The sequence below is a fragment of the Dryobates pubescens genome, chromosome 8 (assembly GCF_014839835.1).
Source record: "Dryobates pubescens isolate bDryPub1 chromosome 8, bDryPub1.pri, whole genome shotgun sequence".
In the NCBI taxonomy this organism is placed as follows: domain Eukaryota; kingdom Metazoa; phylum Chordata; class Aves; order Piciformes; family Picidae; genus Dryobates; species Dryobates pubescens.
In genome coordinates, this window is record NC_071619.1 from 12,942,633 (window position 1) to 12,954,222 (window position 11,590).

Genomic DNA, 11,590 nt, shown 5'->3' on the forward strand with positions numbered 1-11,590 from the left:
TCTTCAGGCCCGCTTCATGCGGCACTATGGCTGTAGCAACTCCGGCAGGCCGCCGTTTCCCCGCTCTGGGCGTGGCGTGGGGGGCGGAGCAGCCAATAGGGTGTGTTGCGTGGTGACGCGAGCGGAAGCGGCAGGCGCAGGCGGCGCGGCGGGGCCGGGTGGGCGCGATGGACGAGACGAGCCCGCTGGTGTCGCCGGAGCGGGCGCAGGCCCCCGATTACGGGCTGCCGGGGGGTGCCGTGCGTACCTTCCCACCCGCCGCCCCGCCGCCGCCGCCACCTTCTCCTCCCGGCTCCCCCGGCGGCCGCGACCGCGAGCGGCAGCCGCTGCTAGAGCGCGGGGCGCGGGGCCCGGCGGCGGCAGCAGCAGCGCAGGCCCAGGCGCAGGCCCAGGCGGCGGCACAGGCCCAGGCCCAAGCGGCGGCGGCGGCGCAGCGAGAGCGTAATGACTTCCCGGAGGACCCCGAGTTCGCCGAGGTGGTGCGGCGGGCCGAGCTGGCCAGCGAGCGCGGCATCTTCCCCGAGCGCATCTCGCAGGGCTCCAGCGGCAGCTACTTCGTCAAGGACCCGCAGGGGGTGAGCCGGCCCCGTGTGCCCGCCCCGGGGGTGGCTAGCCGCTCCCCGTCGCCCCCGAGGACTGTGGGCCGAGCAGCACTGGCCAGGAGGAGGGTGCGCCCAGGGGAACTGCTGATGCTGGCCCGTGGGTGCTAGGAGGAGGGGCTGGAGACGCCCTGAAGGCTTCCCCGGGGAGAATTGCAGTGGGACCAGCAGCAAGAGTGGGGAGCAGCAGTGTTCTAGTGCTGCTTCAGTTTCTGTGGCTGCCGTGTCCAAAGAAGAAGGGTTACCCTCTCTCCTGGGCCTGTGCATCAGCATTTCCTGACCACAGTGACTCCAGCCCTAGGCCTGTGACTCTGAGAGCTGAGGCGTTTTTTGGCCTGTGAAATGTCTTTTCTGTGGCTGCTCAGTTGATGTAATTGAGGCAAAGTCCTCAGCGTATAGCTGGCCCGTGTAGAAATCTGCAGGGTCAGCTGTGTAGCAGCTGTCTCCACACCACTGACAGGATGTGTGCATAGCATGGGGTGGCTTGTCTTGTGACCTGCAGCACCCAGCCCAATTACTTGAGCTGTTTCTGTTTCCTGGGACTCCTTCACTGTGTGTATGCTGGGGTGCTACTGAGAAATGGGACTGGGCTAGCTTAACTGTTCTGTGTTCTAATTTTCCTGCCCTAGGTTGGGCCTAGTAGATGTGACAGGCAAGTCTTGGCTGAGCTGTCAGGCTGTGGGGCAGTACACACTTCCTCCTGCTGCCTTCCCCTACTGTTGCCCAATACAAGATATGGTGGTGTGAGGCTTCCCAGCCATAGGAGACTCTGGCTCAGCAGGGGCTGGTGGAGGATGTGTATTGTAGTCTGGGTCACCTGGCAGGTCCCCCAGACCACCCTGCTGTAAGCAAATGTGGTGCATGTCTGGTTTGTGGCTTGCTGCCCAGTGCACTGGTGTGATGGGCAGCTTAGGGCAGGGGGTAAGCGAATCAGGGGAAACCTTTTCTCTTGTGCCCACTTCCCTCTGGGCTGCCAGGGCCTGAGCTGTCCCAGCTAGGATGTGCTTCCCCAGCTGCAGTGACTGTGCTTATCCCAAGTGCTGTCTGTGCCTTGGGGCAGGCCTGGCTCCCTCTGCCCTGCTGCTGTTGCCAGGCAGACTTGTTTTCCCTGCTCGTGTTGCTCCCAGCACAGGCCTTTCTGGAAGGGAATGTTGTGTTGCCAGGCCTCCGGCCTTCACTCCTGCACTGTCCTTGCCTGGCTGGGCCTTGTTCTACTGGTCTGGCTCCACAGAGCACAGGCCTGTGCTGCCAGAGCTCCCAACATTCCTCTTGCAGGCTCTAATCCAAGGATCTGTTGGCAGTTGTGTGCCTTCACGTGGGGCTGATGAGGGTATTGCCTAATAGCCTTAGTAGGGGAAGCTGGCTCCTCCATGTGATCTGGTGATGGCTGAAGTGCTTCTGTTACCTCAAACCTTTTGTCTTCCTTTGGACAAAACCTTGTTTCTGCCTGCCCTGGGTTTGCCTCTGCCCTCTGGCAGAGCAGAATTGCACTGGGGTTTGCTGTTGAGGTGGCACATTGTGGCAGGAGCTCATTTTGGGGGAAATGCCACCCACTTAGGCCGGGGCTGGCACCAGCCGCAGGGAGGAGGGCTGATTGCGTGTGCTGCAGACTCACCCCAGAGCAGGGGCTGCCAGCCCAGAGCTGCTGCACACTAGGGGTGCTTGGCCCACTGGGGTGGGTGGTCTTGTTGCTAGCCAGGCCCTTGTTTCAGCTGTGTGGCTTGGCAGTGCTGGTTTGGTGATACGTATAAGGCTGGATTTGAGTGGCTGAGGGTGCTGCTGGTACCAGCTGGTGGCTAGTTTGGAGCTGTCTCTGTGCTCTTGACCACAGTGTACCTAGAGAACCAGTCACTCTGCTGTTTCTACCTAGCCCCTCCAGCATAGGGCCCTAGGCTCATTGGACTTGCTCCAGCTGCTCAGCTTTCTGGTGCAGTTTCCTTTGGTCAGTTTGGGATCAGCGCCGTCCAATGCCGGTTAGGATTGCTGTCGCTTTCCATCTCCTGCATGGATGTAACGAGTAGCAGTCACTGGGATGTTTACCAGGGGACAGCATCATCATTAGTGTCTTTTGAGGAGACAAGGAGGGTCATTTCCAGGCGTGTGAGCCAGGTATGAAGGTTTTTGGGCAGTATCCTGCTCTCACAGAATAGGGCACTGGCTGGGGAAGGGTCCCTCCCAGCTCCCTCCTGTGAGCAGCAAAGTTTACCTGCTTCCAGGGGCTGGTTATTGCTCCCATGAGAGGCTGTTCTGGGCCCATTTCTGAGTGTCCCCACCACAAGCTGGCTTGGGGGAGAGTGTCCTGACTGCCAGCTACCTTGGATCAGCCCTTCTCTCTCCTTCTAACAGAAAATCATTGGTGTCTTCAAGCCCAAGAATGAGGAGCCTTATGGGCAGCTAAACCCCAAGTGGACCAAGTGGCTGCAGAAGTTGTGTTGCCCATGCTGCTTTGGGAGAGACTGCCTTGTCCTCAACCAGGGTTACCTGTCAGAGGCAGGTGCCAGCCTGGTGGACCAGAAACTGGAACTCAACATTGTTCCCCGCACCAAGGTAAGAGGACAGCTGCTGGGGTCTTCTCCTGGGGAGGCTTTTATGTGCTTCTGCCAAGCTCTGTGCTGTGTCTTGTGGTGCTGCTGACTTTGGAGATGTGTTCAGAGCTCTGGACTGGGACTGCTCTGCTCCTGCTCAGGCTGGGCAGAGCCATGGAAAGTGTTGTCTTTGTTTTATCAGCCAGTTGTATGATAAAGACCCAATGGCCCTGCTGACACCTGTGTTCCTGTCTCTCTAGGTGGTGTATCTGGCCAGTGAGACCTTTAACTACAGTGCCATAGACAGGGTGAAGTCCCGAGGGAAGAGGCTGGCCCTGGAGAAGGTGCCGAAAGTCGGCCAGCGCTTCAACCGCATTGGTCTGCCACCCAAGGTAGGGCTGCCGGCATCTGTGCCTGCCTGCTGCTGCTTTGTCCTCTGCAGCCTCCTGTGATGCAGCCTCTCGTTGCTTCAGGTGGGCTCCTTCCAGCTCTTTGTGGAAGGCTACAAGGATGCTGACTACTGGCTGCGGAGGTTTGAAGCTGAGCCACTGCCGGAGAACACTAACCGGCAGCTGCTGCTGCAGTTCGAGAGGCTGGTGGTGCTGGACTACATCATCAGGAACACAGGTAAGGCAGGCTGCCTGGGATTCTGCCTGCTCTTCCAGCTGGCAGGGTGTGGAAAGGGGGGCTAGGGGCTTGGCATCTCTTCCTGGCACCTAAAACTCCTCTCAGCAGCACTTGGTTGCTGACAAGTGACTGCTGCTTGTGAGTGGAGTGCAGCTGCTGTGGCTGCCTACCACCGTGGCCATGTTCTCACTGCTGGCCTGTGTTCTGGGAGATCTGGATCCACCACAGTGCTGGGGTGAAAGTTTGCCAGCTGAGAGACATCCAGAGATCCAGCATTTATATCACATCTCATTCTGGCTTGTGAATTCCTGCCATGCTGGAGGGGGTTGGTGTAGTACTTGGACTTACTGGTTGACCTTCTTGTTGCAAGCTGGGGATGTGTGAAGTGCTCTGGTCTCCAGGTCTGGTTGTATGGGGTTGGGGTGGCTTCCTAGGCCTACAGCAAGCTCAGGGGCTCTGGGGTAGAGTTTGGGCCTAAAACTGGTCTATCTCACCTCTGGCTCATAGAAGGCGTGCTCCTCTGCCTGGTGTGATGCAGGCAGGCCCTGGTGCTGACCTGGCTGTTTTCACCTCCCTGCAGATCGAGGCAATGACAACTGGCTCATCAAGTATGACTGCCCCTTGGACAGCGCAGGTGTGCGGGTGAGCGTCTCCTCCCAGGCAAGGGGCTCCACGGTGGCTCCGCTCCTGCCAGGCAGGACAGGGGCTTCCCAGGTGGCTTGAGTTTTTGAGGGTGTGGAGGCTTGTTTTTGTCTCCTGGGCTTTTCATTTCCCTCTGCATCAGACAATTTTTGGCCTAGTGGGACTTTGTGAGGATGCAGCTGGGCCGTGTGGGAGAAACTGGTGTTGCTGGACCCATGCATCCTTGGGTTGAGGCTTTGGTGGGGCAAGCAGCAGTTTTATCCCCTTCCCACCTGAAGCAGACAGTGTTTCTTTGAAGGTGTGGGCTATGCTATGGGTGAGAGGCTGACGTGCCTCCCTGTTAGCCAGGGCAAAGATTTTGGCAGTGGAACTGGAGGTGTGGGAGAGGGACTGTTCCTGTTGGGAGGATCTCCTTATGACGAGCTCCCCTTCCTTCCAGGACAGCGACTGGGTGGTGGTAAAGGAGCCCATCATCAAGCTGGCTGCTATAGACAACGGTTTGGCCTTTCCTTTGAAACACCCGGATTCCTGGAGAGCATGTGAGACCCTAGGGCTATGCCAGGGCACCTTGGCAAGCCATAAAACTGTGCTCAGGCATCCCTCTCAAGAGCTGGAGAGGAGAAGGCTAGGGCTGTCCTGCAAACCTGGTTTTATGAGCAGCTCTGCCTTAGCAGAGGCAGAGGATGCTGGACTCTCTGTCCCAGAGTCAAGTTTCTGGCACTTAGGGTCATATGGTTCCGTCCTTTGCCTTCCCTTGCTCTAATGACTCCTGCTTCCTCCCACAGATCCATTCTATTGGGCATGGCTGCCCCAGGCCAAAATTCCCTTTTCACAGGAGATCAAGGACCTGATTCTTCCCAAGATATCAGACCCCAATTTTGTCAAGGACCTGGAAGAAGATCTGTATGAACTCTTCAAGGTGAGCTGGGGGAGCTGGTGAGGATGGGTTTGGGAGGAAGAAAAGTCGGAGGGGTGTTGGAGAGCTCCCCGTCAAGGCTTCAGGGGTCAGAAAGATGACCAAGCTCCTGACTGTTCCTGTGCTGAGGTGTAGCAGGGTCATCCCTCTGCCAGAAGCTGAATATTCGGTGTGTGGAGAAGCAGGAAAACTGTGGGAATGGAAAAGGGAAGCTTGCCTGGGGAATAGGGATCTCTTGCATGGTGTTGGGGCAACAAGTGGATCCCACTCTGTGCTCTGTTCTCTGTTGCAGAAAGATCCTGGCTTCGACAGGGGACAGTTTCACAAGCAGATTGCTGTCATGAGAGGACAGGTAAGCCATGTGTAGGGAAGGCTGATGGGTGAGGCACAGTCTTACTCCTGCCTGTGTAGCTGGAAGGGTGCTGAGATAGATGCTCCCTGCCGCTTCAGCAGGGCAGCCTCAGGCATTGCTCTGTTGTGCCATACAGATCCTGAACCTGACTCAGGCGCTGAAGGATGGGAAGAGCCCCCTGCACCTGGTTCAGATGCCACCTGTGATTGTGGAAACGGCGCGTTCTCACCAGCGTGCTGCTAGCGAGTCCTACACCCAGAGCTTCCAGAGCCGGAAGCCTTTCTTCACGTGGTGGTAGCTGTGCGAGCTGTGGGCAGGGCTTGGCTGCCTTGGACTAGTACTGCAAGAGGAGCCAGGTCGCTGCTGGCTCCTGTGGCTGGGACTCGACCTTCTGGGTAGAGCGAGCAGGAGTGGCTGGAGGAACCTGCAGCTGAACTGGAGCAGCCAGGCAGGTCGGGCATGGTCCTTCCCCAGCTCCGTTGGAGTTCAGTGCCCTGCCTGGGACAGAGCCCAGGGGGAGGTATGGGAAGCCCTTAGGAACCAGGGTGTGGCAGGAACCCTGCCCCTGCCTTTCTTCCTCGGCCTGCATGCAGTTCTGAGCACCCCTGCTTGGTGCTGGGATGAGCAGGCTGCCCTGGCTTGGATCCGTCCAGTCCTTCACACCAGTCACTGGCCCTTGCCCATCATGCCAGCTGCTGGGCTGGGAAAGCCTGTAACAGGTTATACTCTGCCTCCTTCCCCAAGGATGTGCTGTATTCCTTCACTGTCCCTCCTCTGCCCCAACCCTGTGCACGCTGCTTTCCTCAGGGGGAGTTCCTGCTGCCCACTGGTGCAGTGGGGACCACAATGAACGGCTGTTCTCTGGCTGGGGGCTTGAGTAGAGGACATAAGAGGGGCATCTCATGGGGCTGGCTTGAGTGCAGTTGAACACTAAGGAAGCAGGGGCTGGTTGTCCTTGTGACACACAGGTGCCTCTGGGAGGGGCTGTAGCTTAGCAGCTCTGCCCCCTCAACTGGTGAGGGCCAAGGGTGGGTGTGAGTGCCCTCTGCCGACACAGTCCATCCCTCCTGCCAGGTCTCCATGGCTGCTCTTGCTTGGCTTTTGACCCTGCTTGTAGCAAGCTTCTCTGGCTGCTGTGCAGCCAGCATGGTGGCAGCCTTGTCTGTGCCTAGGGCCCATCAACATGGCAGGGGGGCTGTCTGGGAAGGGCCAGAGGGGCTCTTGCTGCATGAGTAGGAGGTATGGTGGAAGCAGGGGAGGGCCAGCCTGAGTTCCTGGCTGTCCCGCTGCTGACAATCCTGCAGGCCTCCTCTGAGTGGACAAGGCAGGGAGCCCCTCTCTCCCCAGAACAGAAGCTGCTGAGCTTGTGTCCTATGAAATGGTAGCAGGGCTGCTGCCTGCATCTGCTTGCCTTGAGCTGCAGCTTCTCCTGCTGATAGGGGAAGTCAGTGTTGGGTCTCACTGTCCTGTTAGCCTATCTTTGAGGAATTTGAGTCTGGGAGAGGAGAGTGTCTCCTTTATCTCCTGTGTGGAGGAGGGGCTCATCACTGGCTGTGCGAGCACAGGGAGGGCAGAGTGAGACCCCCAGCTCCCTGACCAGGCCCAGCTACAGCTCTGACTCAAAATGTATTGTTCTAATGCACTGTAGAAATGTATGTAATGTATTTAAACCATGCAACCGTCTGAGTAACAGAGCTGCCCTTCATCTGCCTGCCTCTGTCTCCATCGCACCCCAGTACTCACCTTGTACAATGGCCTGGGGCAGGAAGCCAGGGGTTGGCAGGACGCAACCAGAGCCTCATGAAGCTTCTGTTCACCTTTTATTAACCACTGAACCCTGTCCCGTACACTTAGTGTCCTCGGAGAGCCCGGCTGTCCTGGCACCCGCTGTCAGCAGTTGTGTCCTCCACAACCCGGCCTCTCAGCGCAGCTACGTGGACCCCGAGGGCCCCTTTGCCTTGCGGCCGCCCTCCACCGCCTCCGTGATCCTGCAGGGAAGAGCCGTGTGATAGCGGCGTGGCTGGGACGCCTTTCCCCCTCTCCCGACGTCCCCTGTTCGCACCTACCGCAGGCGGCCAAAGTGCCGCAAGGCTGCCATCCCGCCTCCGGACTGGGCTGGCCACCGCCGAAGCCGCCGCAGTGCCCGTGCCATGCGCCGCTGGCCCGCGTACCGCCAGACGAGGCGGGCGCGCTCTTCAGGCCGTTCGGCCCCGCCGCTCCGGAACAGGTTCCGCAGCTCTGGCAGCCCGACGCCCTGGAAGATGTTGGCCGAGGCCCGCTTGCGACCGCGATTTGCGGTGACCGCCCGCCCCGAAAGGTCGCTCACCACCGAGGCCGGCGTGCCCATAGTCCCGGCCGCTGCCGGCACCAGAGCGACAGCGTCAGGCTCCACTCCTGCCGTCCGGCCCGGCTCTCCTGGGATCCGGCGAGGAAGATCGGGCGGCTGGGGAAAGACGCGCTGCGGCCGCAGGGAGAAGGCGGACCGGGACGCGGGCAGGAGGCCAGCCGCACGGGCGGGGCCGCCCGGGAATGCGGGAGGCGCCCGGCTCGGGCTGGCGCACGCAGGTCTGGTCACGCCCTGCCGGTGACCGGGACGGCGGGCCCGACTGTGACCCACTTTTCCTCCGCCGCGTGCCTCTCGCACAGATCCGGCGGTGCCAGGCCGGCGCGGGGCCACCCTGTGACGGCCGCGCCCCGGAGCCAGGCCGCGCCTCCGCACGAGGGTCCCGCCGCTGCTCGGCGCCGCGCGCCCCGTTCATCCACTCGCCCCGCCTCGCGCTGACGCTCCGCGCCCGCCTCCCGCCTCCAGGGCCAATCGGCGCCGAGGGGTGCGGCCGCACCACCTCGCTGAGGGGGGACACGTGGCGCAAGTGACGTCACCAGGCGGGAGGAGCAGCGGGAGTGGCCCCGCCTCCGGGCAGAGCCCCCGCGCGCGTCACACCGAGGGGAAATCCCGAGTGACGTAGCGGGGGACCCCGGTGCGTGCTCCCCGACGGCCGGCGCGGGGTCCCGGTGCGTTCCCCGACCGTCCCCCGACCGCGCCGCCACCGACCGCGCTCCACGGTGCAGCCACCTCCGTGGCTGCGAGGCGGGAGCAGCGCGGTGGTCCCCGCCCGACGGCGGTAGCCCGCGAAGGCGGGGCAGGGAGGAGAGGAAAAGAGGCCCTGCGTGGGGAGGACCGTTAGGCGCCAGATGTTTGGCAGCGGCCGGCGGAGGAAGTCGCTGCCGGGGCCCTGAGTCCCGCCCGAGCCGCAGCCGGAGAAGGCAGGGCTCCTACCATGGCCCGCACGGCTCCCCCTTCAGTGCCGCCGCCGCCCCCGGGGCCGCCAGCCCGCGGTTCTCTCAGCCTCCACCGCGCCTACCTGCGGAGCCCGCTGGGTCTGCTGCGCCTGGGGCAGCTGGTCCTGGGCGCTGCTTTCTGGGTGACGGTGGCGGCTCACAAGTACGAGGGGGCAGCCCACTTTGCCCTCTTTGCCGCCGTCCTGGTTTGGCTCCTCACCCTGGCCCTCTTTGGGCTGAGCCTGCTGGGGCGCTGGGCGCTGGTGCCCTGGCTGGGCTCGCGCTGGCTCCTCACCAACCTGGTGCACGACCTGGCACTGGGTGTGGGACTCTACGCGGCTGCTACCGGCATCATGGGCTATAAGGCTGGGCGGAAAAGCTATTGCAACCTGCCGGGATACAGCCAGCAGTGCCTCTACGGTGCGTACCTGAGTGCCTCCATCTGTGGAGGCATCACCGCCTTCCTGTACCTCTTCTCTGGGCTCTACTGCCTGTTGCGGCGCTGCCGGGATCAGCGTGACATCATCTGAGACATCTTGTCGCTCAACTCCCCTTCTTTTCATCTACCAACGGAGCACAGCCCTGCTTTGGGACAAAGTGACCCTGCCACCCCATCCCCTCCTGGCTGACTGCACCATGCTTCCTCCAGAGAGTCCTGCACAGATGGATGGACGGACCGAGGCCTTCACTGAGCATGGCTTCCGCTGCATTGCATGAAGACAGCGTGGGCACCCAACCATGTCACAGGCCCCTCTCCACCCCTGGACAAGCTATTGCAAGTGGAAGGACCCCAAGCAAAGAGCCCCTAAGAGGGACGACGCTTTATAGCAGCCCCCCAGGGCCCCTGCCCAACTCCCCTGCCCCTGGCCTTGCAGATGCTGCGTGCTCAGGTGGGTGCCGACCTGTCCTCAGGGCGGAGGATGACTGGCCTGGGGGAGCTGAGTAGGGGGCAGTGGTGCATAGTGGGATTGGGTGGGCATAAATTCCCCCCCAGTCTGCTGGCAGCCCCTGCCTGCCATTCCCAACTGCATAGCGCCTTCGTGGTTCCCTAAAAGAAGCTCTGGTCTTGGCTTCCCCAGACCGGGCCCCTCCTTCTGTCTGGCCTGGACACGTCCACCGTCTTGCCGGAGCCCTGCAGAGCTCAGCTCCTCCCTGCCCAGTGCTCTGGGGGTGTGGAGACACCTAGCTCCTGCAGAGCCTGATCTGGTGGCACCGCAGCCCCCCAGACATGCGGTCCTGTTTGGGGGCTGAGCCTGCACATGGCTGCAAGGCCTCCATTGCTGTGGGGTGAGGGGAGGGGCAGGCAGGGCCATAGCCTGGTCCTGTGACCACGAACAGGGTGTAAATTCCTCCAGCCTTGTTTGTGTACTGCCCCAGGATGGGGCCGGGTCCCTCTGGGGCTGAAGGGAGCAGGACACCAGGTCGTTCTCTCCCCTTGCCCTCCTGCAGCTAGGTTCATGACTGAGCCACCAAGACTGACCCGGGATCCTACTGCTCCTGCAGGAACAGGCACAGGGTAACCCTGTGGCACTGGAGACTGGCCCACAGTGCTGCCTGATTCTGTGGTTTTGGGTTTACCGTCTTGGAAAGCTTTAATCTTGGGACACTCTGGCTCCATCTCAGAGCCCTGCGCTGTCTGGAGGCTGTGGAGTGACCGAGGGGAAGGGCAAGTGTCGCAGCATGGCAGTGCTGGGCTGTTGCTGGCACTGTGGCCACACGGGGAACTGGGACCAAGCATTGTGAGGACACTGCCCATTTTGGGAAATGGGAGAAGAGGACTTTGTCAGTGGGGCCAGTCCAGCCCTGGGTCAGGCTCCACAGCCTGCTGGTTGTGAAGCCTGGAGGAGGCCATGTAGGGTTGGCTGGAGCCAGAAGCTGGGAATTTTTGGAGAAGCACCACACCAGGGCTTACCCTGTCTCAAACCATCCTTGCCCTGCTTGCAGGCAAGTCCTTTCTTTCACTCGGTGTGAGGGAGGATCTATCCCAGTCTCTACGTGAGCTTGGATGAGTGTGACATGTGTCCCTAGCAGCTGACCACAGGATCTGGCCTTGGGTCTCCTGGTGCCTTTTTGGGGGTGGAGAGACGCAGCTGTGATCCCCCTGAGGCTTGGAAAGGTCCAGGGTTAGCACTAAGTCACCACTTCCATTATGAGGTGTTGCTCCAGTCGAGTCCTTATGCTCGAGGAACCTGCCAGGCCCAAGGCCCTCTATAACTTCCCTGGGCAGGACATACTGTCTCTACCCTGTGTCAAGGCTGGTCCCTGACACTGTCTGCCCCACCTACACTGGTGCAGCACCTGGCCCAGGCTGCCTGAGACCCCCAAGTGGGGTTTCTTCCACCACAAGTGCCTTTCTTTGGCTTTCTGCAGCCCTGCCTGTTGTGCCAGCTCTGACCCTTTCCAGTCTGCTCTTTAGTGCCTATGGATTCACCTTCCAAATAAAGCAATGTCGGTGCTCACCAGGTGTCTGGGGCTTTGTGCTGGGGCTGGGACCTGCTGGGGATAGGGTCTGAATTGAGATCATGCCTGGGTCTGTATCCCTGTGCTCAGAAGCTTCCCTGTCTGGAGCTTCTGTCTGTGGTCACAACGCCCTGGCATGCTTTCGGGGTCATGGGCAGGCCTCTTTGTGCTGAGCCAACACTCCTGATAG

General features: G+C 60.8%; 3 protein-coding genes across 3 annotated transcripts; 2 read left to right on the forward strand and 1 right to left on the reverse strand.

Moving 5' to 3' along the window:
• Window positions 1-142: 142 nt before the first annotated feature.
• On the forward strand, window positions 143-7,368 carry PI4K2A (phosphatidylinositol 4-kinase type 2 alpha). Its single transcript, XM_054163702.1, has 9 exons — window positions 143-575; window positions 2,946-3,146; window positions 3,385-3,516; window positions 3,598-3,751; window positions 4,332-4,393; window positions 4,833-4,932; window positions 5,179-5,312; window positions 5,602-5,661; window positions 5,798-7,368. Exons 1-9 carry the CDS (start codon window positions 168-170, stop codon window positions 5,957-5,959), a joined length of 1,413 nt encoding a protein of 470 aa, XP_054019677.1. The 5' UTR covers window positions 143-167; the 3' UTR covers window positions 5,960-7,368.
• Window positions 7,369-7,434: 66 nt separating this feature from the next.
• On the reverse strand, window positions 7,435-8,322 carry AVPI1 (arginine vasopressin induced 1). Its single transcript, XM_054163685.1, has 2 exons — window positions 7,728-8,322; window positions 7,435-7,649 (listed from the first exon to the last, which is right to left on the reverse strand). Exons 1-2 carry the CDS (start codon window positions 8,006-8,008, stop codon window positions 7,592-7,594), a joined length of 339 nt encoding a protein of 112 aa, XP_054019660.1. The 5' UTR covers window positions 8,009-8,322; the 3' UTR covers window positions 7,435-7,591.
• A 577-nt stretch (window positions 8,323-8,899) lies between these two features.
• Window positions 8,900-11,104, forward strand: MARVELD1 (MARVEL domain containing 1). The gene is made up of 2 exons (XM_009908182.2): window positions 8,900-9,830; window positions 10,390-11,104. Exon 1 carries the CDS (start codon window positions 8,940-8,942, stop codon window positions 9,468-9,470), a length of 531 nt encoding a protein of 176 aa, XP_009906484.1. The 5' UTR covers window positions 8,900-8,939; the 3' UTR covers window positions 9,471-9,830; window positions 10,390-11,104.
• Window positions 11,105-11,590: the final 486 nt, after the last annotated feature.